The 11470-nt window shown below is 40.7% G+C and overlaps 1 protein-coding gene and 1 long non-coding RNA gene across 3 annotated transcripts in view; both read right to left on the bottom strand.

Annotated features, from left to right (window-relative positions):
• Positions 1–1169: 1169 nt before the first annotated feature.
• Positions 1170–3714, bottom strand: LOC117954662. The gene is made up of 2 exons (XR_004658853.1): positions 2465–3714; positions 1170–2406 (listed from the first exon to the last, which is right to left on the bottom strand). It is a non-coding gene; the product is annotated as an uncharacterized LOC117954662 (long non-coding RNA).
• A 156-nt stretch (positions 3715–3870) lies between these two features.
• The window catches only part of myo10 (myosin X), a 136217-nt gene continuing 128617 nt past the window's right edge, over positions 3871–11470 (bottom strand). For both annotated transcript variants that reach the window (XM_034888491.1, XM_034888492.1), the window contains exons 33-41: positions 10850–11007; positions 10027–10150; positions 9244–9541; positions 8054–8261; positions 7652–7788; positions 7438–7558; positions 6143–6619; positions 4912–5103; positions 3871–4621 (exon numbers count right to left, since the gene is read on the bottom strand). In XM_034888491.1, coding sequence (XP_034744382.1) covers positions 4511–4621; positions 4912–5103; positions 6143–6619; positions 7438–7558; positions 7652–7788; positions 8054–8261; positions 9244–9541; positions 10027–10150; positions 10850–11007 — 1826 coding nt within the window. In that variant the 3' untranslated portion in view covers positions 3871–4510. The remainder of the gene's footprint in view (positions 4622–4911; positions 5104–6142; positions 6620–7437; positions 7559–7651; positions 7789–8053; positions 8262–9243; positions 9542–10026; positions 10151–10849; positions 11008–11470) is intronic.

Raw genomic sequence — 11470 nt, 5'->3', positions numbered from 1 at the left:
ATGCTCAGAGTACTAATTGAGACGAAGATCTTTGGCATTTATGATCTTTAAGTTCATTTTATAAAATAAAAAAATGAGTTTGATGAAATCTTAAGAGCAGACACTGTAAATAATGGCTGTAAAATCTCCGGTTATTTCCTTTAGATTTCACAGTAACACTACTGTATATGATTTTTACAGTAGAATGTTGTAAAGGTACATTACAACCTTGTCAACATGACAACATTACAGTAGTCTAAGTATTACAGTAGGAATCACAGTAGTCTAAGCATAAAAACAATATAGCCACTATGGGACTGTAAATAGTACAGTAAACTACTGTATTTTTACTTTTTTATCCTATGTTGTGTTTAATTGTTTTTGTATTTTACAATGAATACGTAAAAATACTGTAACTGGATGTATGATACCTTTACTGGAAAAATAATTCACAGTAACTTGCTGCAAATTGTTGCCAGTAAGTTACTGTAAATTTGACGTTAAATTTGTTACAGTGGAGGTAAAAATGAAACACAATGGGATGGTTTTCATTTTTTACTACTTTGGAATCTGCAAATGCATTTATCACTTCAAGTGTTATTGTAAAAAGAAATATATGTTATCCACAATTGTCTTTATGTACATGGTCCTGTGGTCGAAGTAGTCTCGATTTAGAGGTTTTTTTATTCTTCTTTTAGCCATGCCAGTCCATAAAGAAGTGACAGTGGCCTATTGGTTAATTTTCTTTATTGGCACTGGCCTGACCCAATCAAATCCAGGAACCCCCCTTCCTCACTCCCGGCCCAGAGACACGAGCTGTATTAGTTATGCTCATGCTGGAAGTTTAGCATTCACCTTAAAATGGACAAACAACTGCCAAAGCGCAAGGAAGGTGCAGAGAAATCTCTGGAGAAAAATATTAAGAATCTAAAGGCGGATGCCTCAAAATGTTTAAAAAAAAAAGTACATGTAGTAGTTGCTTCAACATCAGTAGATATTTCAGTAGAAATAAATGGGCTTAGGAATGTTCTTCTGATTGTAATTAAATTCTATTTCATTAATAGTGTCAAATCATATAAGTTATCTCAGGATACTTCACAGATGGAGTAAGCCACAGTCTAATTTAAAGAGACCCAAAAAAGTGTAAAAGTAGTATAAAATAAAGAGAGAAATTGTTAGAGTGAATGCGATTTCAGACCAAATGTATAATCATTTATTGTTAGAATCACCCTTTCAATACATAACACAGCTAATGCAGATTTAAAAGAAACAAGATACAACAATAGTATACAACAGATGCTGCGTAGAGAAAAATACAAAAACAAGATTTTTAATCTTGAAAAAATCTCCATGTGATCATCAGGCAAAGACTTACAGTATAAAATGTACAGCCGCGTGATTATATCATATACAGTATATATATTTATATAACATTGCACATTATACCAAAAAGAAACCACAGTTGGAAAACAAAATAAGTGTACATAATATACAACAAGGCACTGTGGAAGGAACCTGCACACGCATCTTTGGAGGGATCTGCCGCCTGCGGAGCTCCAGTGAAGTGTTGTAGGAATGTTACGCTGCAAAAGGTGCAGCTGAGCAAGTCATCCAAACTGAAATCTGATGAAATCCAGCATTAACATCTCGTAACGTTTCAATCATTGCAGTTTGACTTACTTAAAGGGTCATTGCGTACTGTTTAAAAGCCATGTATATCAGACAATAACATGCTTCATCTGGGAGGTTTTGACCAAAATGACCTTGTCTTTCACTTGTACTTTGAGGCTTTTGTGCATTTTTAAGTGCTTACAGGTGTGGGAAAGCAGTAACGTAGAGGTAGTCTATATCCTTGACGTTTCACTTCCGCGATTGCTCCGTAAAATCCGCCGGATTTTACTCATTTAGGCCGGATATCCGTTGCCTTGGGCTTCCTTTGTGTCTACATTTTAAACTCCAATGGATTTCTGAGGACTATGGTTAACTGCTCCTCAGATCTCTGCAGGGTAAATCCAGACAGCTAGCTAGACTATAGTAGCTAGTGCAGGGGTATCAAGACCCCCTCGGCTTACTTTGGAGGAGAGTCTGGCAAAGGGAGACAGTGTAGCGTAGCAAACAAGGACTGATTATTTATATCCTGGTATGCAGGTTTTTCTTGCTTTTTCTCAGAACTCTCCAAACATTACGAAAAATAATATTGAAGTACATTAAGTAGGTGACTTTTTAATAGCAACCAGTTTTTTAGTGACTCTGAAACAACATTTTTAACCAAGTTCCTGGCTCCAATTAAGAGTGGGTGAAATGTAGTTTTATTTAGCAATATAATATATTTTCTAGATAATTAATTGTCAAACTGTTTATGGACTAAATAATCAGACATGGAAGTTAGATTTTGGCCAATCCACATCATATTGCAGCAAAGATTTCCTCCAGGCACAACCTTAGTTCAATCTGAAACCATTCTCAAAACCCATCTGCAGCGAACATCTCTCCAGTGTCTTGTAGCCGTATTAGTTTTGACATTCATCGCTTTCAATTTGGCTAAGCACTAGTCAAGCTACAGCACTGGGGCGCCTTGATTTAGAGAGCAAATGTGATAAAATTGATGCTTTTCAGGAGTGAACAGCGTCCAATCTGAGAGGCAGATCTCTGGCACCTTGCAACGAGTTCACGGGGCTTATGCAGAAAACCACAGCTGCAGGGATGTTACGACATCTGCCTTCGCTTTTAAACTAATGTGATATGTTACAAGAAAACCATTTTTGAGTTTAGCTTGAATGACTTGCGTAGCTGGACAGATTCTGCAGTGCAAAAGTACATAAAGGGATCATGGGAGCACCTTCCAGATTCTGGAACAAGAGTGGCATTGATAAGACAAATTCAGATTTGAGTGTAGTTCCTCCTGCTTTAGTTTAAACAGGCACTTGTGTGACCTTTGAAATTATCAGCAAATGAATCCAAAACAATCAATCACAAACCTGAAATGCTTAAGATAAGTACAGTTGCATACTATTTACAGTGAACAGATCATCCTGGAGAAAGTCTGTATAGGTCAAGTTCCAGAGTTCTTCAAAGCAGAGGAAAAGTCTTTAACTATTTTCTTCATCTTCTCTGCTTTTCTTTAGTTGTTTTTTTTTACGTTCCAACACTTAGACACACCCCTCTTAAAACTCACACACGGACACAGCCACACAAACAAAAACCTCAGTAACAAATAGCCCCATCCGGCAACAACAGTCCTTGTGTTGTCACAGTACATTAGCATCAGGGAGAAATTAACAGTTTTATTCCAAAACAAGACACATCCCCACTTGTGGAGAAAACTCGGACTAAATGAGAACTGATTGAGAAGATAAGGTTTTTCTAAACCCTCTTTGGTCTGAAAAACAGTGGAAAAGTTGCATACAGTGGAAAAGTTGCATTTGTTGCATCGGCTATATCAGGAGTCCACTAGATGTCAGAGGAACATTTTGATAAATTGTTCCTGTTGTGTATTTGTGTCGTCAGATGACTACATTAACAGCCTTCATTTCATTTGTTCTTGTTGATGCTGTGGGCCACTTGATTTAATGCAGTTATATTTTGATATGGGACTTGGATACGTGGATGAATATCTGGGTTTTGTTGTTGAACACAACATTGCGTTTACATGCATTTGTTAAAGGTCCCATGACATGGTGCTCTTTGGATGCTTTTATATAGATCTTAGTGGTCCCCTAATACTGTATCTGAAGTCTCTTTCCCAAAATTCAGCCTCAAAGGCAGAGCAGGATACCAGGGGCTCGGTTTACACCATTTCTAGCCACTTGGGGAACGCATATCAATGTTAAAAAACCTAAGAAAGCAAAATTTCATGCCATGGGACCTTTAAGGGATGACAGAAAAAGTGTCAGGGTTCATGAGCCCATCTTGGCTTCAGGAGGAAAAATAATGAATGAAATGTTACTATACTTATTAAGAAGGACATTAACGTAAATGTGTATATTTTTCCCCTTTGATAATTGGGGTTAGGATTAACTCTAAACCCAAACCCAACCCTAAAACCCAGGCACTGTAAGTAACAATGAAAGCTTGTGGTGTTGTCAATGTAGCTAGCTGAGTCAAGTAGCTTGTTTGATTGGAGAGAGTTTGGAAAAGCTGGAAACCAAAGACATTAACGGTTTAGTCCTGTGGTTGTAGGCTACTCTTTGACCTGAGACACTCTTTAAATGGTTCATACTACATCTAAAAAACTGGTTCTCCCAGCTTGAAATGGTTGCTCACTGTGTTTCTTTTACGGTTCTCATCTATCACAAGTGGCTGTTTATTGTTTTGGAATAAAACCAAAAAAAGATTGCTTGAGCTAGTTAACATTAAGAGCATTCGTGGTTTGTCGTAGACATTCACAGAGTCAGTCTGACATGTCAAATGTACGAGCTGCTTTCTCCAGAGCGCAGAGGATGGGCGTCCATCCATGGCCTGCTGCGGCCCCGCTCGACGCTCTGTGGCACTGCGGTAAGTTGCCATGAGGCAAAAGGTTAAAGGGCGGAGTTCACCAGGCGGTACACTGGCTGCCGTGGCTGCTGACGGACTGACAGTTGCTGTAGCGCTTTTTGACAATCATGCTGATGTAGGCCTTCATCAGCTTGGCAATGTCCATGACCTGCAGCGGAGAAGAAGAGGAGAGTTCATAAAGTACATGATGTTTCAAGATTAAAAGGTTGGTATTTCATCTCATTTTTCATGCTTTTCTTAATGTGTGAGGATGTATGATTTTAAGGCTTAGTCACTCGAGCATTAATGAAATTTCAAAACTAATAAATTCCATTGTAAACACTGCTAGGATGGATTTGCTTGCTACAGTGCTTTTCTGTTTGTGTGTCAATGACTTCACAATGCTGATGTTACCCTACATTCAAAAATGAAGCAAACAATTTATTTTCTTGTACAAACCATTTGCGTTTCAAAGACCAGCTCTCGGCCCTCAACTGCGATCTTGTAGGCGTTGGCCAGCGGGGCGCCGAAGGAGAGAATCTGTTCATACGGGAAAACCTCCAGAGGCCACGGCTCTCCTCGTTTGTACACCGATATCGCCTCCCGGCTCACGCCCAGCCACAGTTCGAAGGGGAATGCTCCGTCCCGACACTAAATGACAAGCAGGAACAACAGGCATGAGGGCTGGCCTTTCTTACACTTGGTGGTTTAACTAGTTTTAAATTTAAACTTAAAACGGTAGAACATGAAATCATCACTACGGAAGAGGATTAGGGCCACATGTGAAAAACATATTTAAGTTCTGAGTTTAGCCCTTGTGTTGTCTTCCCGTTAACCATGAACTTGCCCTTCCAGGTCAAAATTAAATTTTCTTTTGTCCTTTTCCAATGTTTTTTTTTTTTCTGATTTATTTCTAATTCTTTCCATGCTTTTGCCTGAGCTGGTTTAATAATAGGTTTTACACTTATTCTTGGAATTCATGGTCAACAAACCTCATTTGTATCAAATTATGAATAGTGATAGTAATTATGAATTATTTTGACTGATAGTTAAGATCAGAGGATGTTAAGTGGATCTCAGATGGGTAGATGTCAAAGTTTGGTCCAGATACTGTTTTGAAACCATACAGACCATCTATAAGATTAAATAAAACACCCAAAAGATTCAATGAAAGTAGTCATTCATTTTAGCTGAAGAATGTTATATGGAGTCATCCATGTTATTTTTGGGCAATTTGGTTGAAAGAAATCTAAAAAACACTCTGAAACGGGTCAAGTTGACCCGAGGACAACACAAGGGTTAGAGTTGTAAATATGGGGGGAAAAAATCTGAATTTTAAGAATAAAGTCAGATAGTTTTTTTTTCCACAGAATTCTTTAAAGTCAGAACTCTAATACATTTTGCACATTGTCCTTTATCTTCTTCCATACATCACCTAGGATGATTTAACAAAGTGTTTTTTGAATTCCCCCAAACTTAAAAAAATACTGAATTCCAATAACACCATTCATCATTTCTATTTGCTGATATTTAAACATAAATATTTTCACAAATACAGTTTGTATTGGAGTTTGGAAATGATTTAAATAAAGAGAAGTATTAAAAAATGACAGAATGTAAAAAATAGCAGGTATTCAAACGAGCGAGCAGACTAAAAAAGAGAAAAAAGAGAAATCGTTTCTGTCCTCACCTCCACGTTGAACAGCGTGGATCCGTATCCCTGCCACTCCTTCGCCACAGCCATGTATTTGACCATGGCCTGCTCCTGGTTCATCCCCTGCAGCTTCTTCCACTTGTCCATCACGCTGGTTCTCACGGCCGCCGCCTCCTCCCTCATCCACGCCTCCAGGCTGTTCTCCTCCTCCAGCTTCTGCCGACTCAGCGAGCCGCTCCTGAAGCTCCGCCTCAGCGTTCCCTCCAGGAAGCTTGAGCGCTTCCTCTCCGAAGTCCCCGATCGGTCGGCCACCGAGCCAGAGCCCGGAGCGAACGTCTTGGCAGAGTTCTGCACGCGGGCCCGCAACCGCGCCATGGGGAACACCTGGGACATCTCGGGGATGTTGGCCTGGGAGCTGTGATCTCCCTGGAGGTACTGAAGTCGGAGGGCAGCCAGGAACTGAAGCGTCTCCTCAGGGCCCGGATACTGACCGCGAATGACCGCTTCGTGGGCCTGCAGACAAAGAAAATTCAAGATAAAGAAAGCTGCAAGAACAACTGCCTCTGTAAGTTATCTTTAACATTAACATTTTCCTAACACTACCATTAGTATGCTGTACACATCACTAACACACTAACTATATATTACCACTAGTTTTACACTATTTTCTTTTTCCAATTCATTGTCAAGAAAAACCATGTTTTATCAATTTTTTGTCTTTTGTCAAAGTTTTTTTGGGGGGAAAATAACAACCCAAATTCAATCAAGTAGTGAACGGATCCTTCATTTTAACTTGGAAGAAGCAATATATGGAACCATCCATGTAATATTTGGATAATTTGGATGAAAGAATCCCAAATTTCCAATGTAGAAACCTTTAAAAACGGGGCAAAGTTGACCCCAGGCCAAAGGAGGGTTAAGAAACAACAATGCTCCCATTAATAAAAACATATTAATTTAAAAATAACAATGTTCCTATTAATGAAATTTAAAAATCTATTGCATAAATGAAATGATAGAAAGACAAAACTGGTAAGTAAAAGAAAAACACAGAAAACAGAATTGTGTTAATTATTAAATATCTCTTAGAGCTGGAACTCTTAGCCAATAATAATGTCAATCAACTGAGAATTAAAGTCTTGTAATGTACCATGACAAATTATATATTTTTGGAATCTGGTTGGACAAGATAAGGAATTTAGAAACTGTGATTGTTACTTTTCAGACAATTCATAGAATAGGTTTTATTCCAAAACAACCGTAAATGACTAAGTAAGAGATGATGGCTCTACACAGATGGAAAATGATTTAAATGTAAAGTTTTGTCTTACCTGTTCGAACATGAAGGCAAACTCCACGCTGTCTTTGGGAACGTTGTCTGTGTCCAAGAAGCAGTAGAGCTTGAAGTAAAACTTCCAGCCCGTGTTGTTTTCGTCTTGGCTGGCTGAAAGCCTGCAGACCAGAGACACGGTTCATGAAGCGCCTTGTTCTGCTTCAGCCACACAAAACACAACCCATAGACTAACAACACTCTTAGATGCTTACTTTTCAAACTTGGCGAGCACGTCGGCCACCACCGTGCGGCTCTCGATGGCTTTCTCTGTGGTGTCGTTCTGTTCAAACAGGGCGAACATGTTCCTGCTGTCCTCCATGGCCAGCCCTCGGATCAGCTTCTCCACCACCTGACGCACACACAGAATGAGACCCAAATGTGTGGATCAGATGAGATCAAAAATATTTAAGTAATGAAAAAACACCAAGATTTCTGAACAAAAAGTACTCCAAAAAAGTGGAATGTAAACTAAGATGTGAACTGTACTTCTAAAAGGATTGTTAGGTAACCATCTCATACTTTAAAACTATTTTAACACACATGACTCTAAACAGGACTATTCCTTCTAGACACATAGAAGGGGATTATGTTAAATCCTGGATCCTGTTCCCCACCTCTCCGGCTGTTGTGTGTGAGTTGATGGTGATCTTGCAGGACCCTCCTCCGTGGCAATGGACGGTGGTGCTCATGTCCTGCTGGGCAACGATGGCACGGATCTCCTCCTGGGACGGGATGTTCTCCCTGGCTCGAGTCTTCTTTAGGGAGTCGAGGGCAAAGGCGGCGTAACGATCCATCTCCGAGCCGGGGAAGAGCTCTCGAGTCCTGCGGAGAGATTGTGATTTGGATTGGACCATTAAGGCAAGGCAAGGCAATTTATTTATATTGAGCAGTTCACCCGCAAATGCAAATGAAAGGGCTTTGCGTAAGCATGCACACACATAGCAATTTAAACCATAGTTTATGCGTAGGTTTCACCATCTCTAAATGATCTCAGGAAAAGCAATGTCCAACAGAAAAGTTTTAAAGTGCTCATATTATGCTAATTGTTTAAGGTTCATAATTGTATTTTGAGGTTGTATCAGAATTGGTTTACATGGTTTAATTTAAATAAACAACCATATTTTGGTGTACTTCACATTGCTGCAGCTCCCCTTTTGTGTTAGGTTTTAGCTACAGAGTGAGACATCACACTTCCATCTTTGTTGTAAGTTGCACATGTGCAGTAGCTAGGTAAGGACTACTAGCCAGTCAGGAGCAGAGTATGAGGGCCCTGACAGTACCTAGGTGAGGACTACTAGCCAGTCAGAAGCAGAGTATGAGGGCCCTGAAAGTATCTAGGTAACGACTACTAGCCAGTCAGGAGCAGAGTATAAGGACAAAGCCATGCTAGCAGCAAGGCGAGCATTATAACATGTGTTACACGGTGACGCACGCTCATCTCTGAAGTAAAGGCTGGACTACAACAGAGCTGTTTGGAGCAGTTTGTGAACAGTGGTGGAGATGGGGGGGACTTTAAACCCCATTTGTAAACCTATTACATAAACAAAAAAGATATAGAACACAATAATGGAAAAGGGAAAAGTCAAAAAGCATAATATGAGCACTTTAAGTCTTGCTTTAAAAGAACACAGGGTTGGGGCAAATCGGAAGTGTTCAAAAATCTTAAGCGTTCAGTTAAGTGTAAATTAAGATAAAAAGGAAACCTGTAGATTCATCTTTAAAGAAACGTTATCATTTGTATGTATCCCCAAACACCTTTTTTCTCTGGAGAGACAAACCGTCTATAAACATGCCAACACAATACCTCTTCAGGTGGAACTTGAGGTATCGGAGGATGCTCCTGGTGGGGATGAAGGTGCAGGACATGCAGGCCAGGATCTTCCAGCTGCAGAGGTTAGCGGGGCTGCCGGGCTGCTGCGGCCGCGTCGTCTGCTTCACCAGCTGGCAGTAGAGCTCGTCCCGCAGCTGTTTGAGCTCCTGGCCGGTCTGCAGGATGCCCTGGATGATGGGCACTGGGTCGGCCACGCCCTCCAGGTGCTGCAGAGAGCTGAACACTTTGAGGGCTTCGTCCTGCAGCGTTGTGTAGCTTCTGCTTCTCAGAGCTGAGCCGGGCGGAGAGAACAGAATAGATTAGAAAGCCTTTATTGTCTTTACACACAGGTGTAGTACATGTGCAAAGAGAAGTGTTGCAGACTGCCCACAGAGCTGTAGTAGAGCCAAAGTAGCACACCTTTTAGTGATTACGGTTATCTTTAAAATGAAACACCGATACAGATCATCTGCAAACTGCCAAATATCGGACCCAGTAATCGGACGATATTTGATCGGTAAAACAGGAAATGTGCAAGATCGGATGTCACCAAAAGACCAACATCTAAAGATACTACTATGAAAATGCAAACCAAGCATGATTTAAATATGAAATGACAGTGACACCATGTAATAGTAATATGAAGAGGGAATATGCAGTGATGCTCAAAGAAAACCTGGCTAAGTGTATCATCTTGTCTTTATTTCTGTGTGTGTGTGTGTGTGTGTGTGTGTGTGTGTGTGTGTGTGTGTGTGTGTGTGTGTGTGTGTGACTGACCGGTGGGGTGGATGTCTCCGTAGGGCAGCGGCAGCAGCGGCGAGTGCAGCAGGTGGTGGCTGTAGCGGAGGATGGGGTTCCTCTTGTAGATCTGCTCCACCACCTCCGAGTTCAGACAGTTCTCCTGCAGAGAACCGAGACTTCAGTACAATGCTCTGCTTTGACTTTTTATAATAACATGATTGATTCCACCCAACGCTCTTTGGCAAGTACAAATCTCTACTTTGATTCATTTTGGGGCGTCTTCTTCAATCTTATAGCATTTGAGAAAACAAATGGAAGTGTTTTTGAAATAGTATTGAGTAAAAGTTGACATATTCTAGTCTGTGATTATCATCAACATCCATTCCTTTAATTTTAGTCTCAATATTTCCTAATTTCCGGTTTTTTAACTCAAACATGATGTATAATTGTCTTTAAATGAGGTTTATTGACCATAAAGTTAGTGTTACGTAGTTTTGAAAACTTCAAAAAAAGTGACATTGAATAAAAGCGTCAAAAGTGTTGAAAATTGGTTAAAACGTAAGAATTTATTTTTAAAAAACATCAATAGAAAGCGTCAACAAAATTGTTGATTTTCAATTTTGACGTGAAGACAACACGAGGGTTAATTAATAGTGTCTCCGTGTATCTCATGCTGTCAAAAATAGTTAAACCTTTTTTTTTTTTTTTTAGGAATCTGAATCTGACTGCTAACTCCAAAATGATCGTTCTCTGCAGTAATTAGTCTGTATCGCCCTCTTTAGGCTCCTGGTGGGAACTACAGCGACATGGACGGAGCGGATGGAAGCCTCCGTCATCTTCACGCCGAGACGTGTCCTACCTTGATGTCCTGGATCAGCTGCTGGGTCGGCGTGTCGATGGGAGCTTTGGCGTCGATGACGTTCTGGATGGCGGTGGCCCAACGCGTGGCCTCGTTCAGAAGCTTGCAGTAGAGACGGTACGAGTGTTTCCGGCCGTACACGATCACGTTCCAGTAGCCTGTCAGGAGGGGGACAGCAAGAAGAGGCGGAAGGAATGAGTCATGTTCAACGACACTGCAACGTAGCAATTGCAAGAAAAGATATGAGGGAAAAAATAAAGTACGTTTTGATTAAATTAACTCATTTCGGCTGATTTAAAGGTGCTCGAAGCGATGTTGGGTGATGTCACTTGTTGTTGACATTCAAAGTCACACAAAATGGAGGCTAGTTCACCCATCCCTCCTCTTCATCCTGTCCCCTCCCCCTCCCTTCTGGGCACTAAACCTCCCCAACTCCCACCCCCAAATCCTTCTTGTTGGTTGTTGGGTGTTTGGTGGTGCAGGTTTGTTTTTGTTGCCGTTGACTACAGAGGCCACCTTTTTTCACAGTGTGTTCAAGGCACAGGCAGATCGATAGGGAGGAGATGTTGTGATGCTGTACGTGAAAAAAGGTGTAACATCACTCAGAGCACCTTTAACCCA

This window comes from Etheostoma cragini, chromosome 12, assembly GCF_013103735.1.
Source record: "Etheostoma cragini isolate CJK2018 chromosome 12, CSU_Ecrag_1.0, whole genome shotgun sequence".
In the NCBI taxonomy this organism is placed as follows: Eukaryota; Metazoa; Chordata; class Actinopteri; order Perciformes; family Percidae; genus Etheostoma; species Etheostoma cragini.
This window is presented reverse-complemented; position numbering and strand designations above follow the sequence as displayed.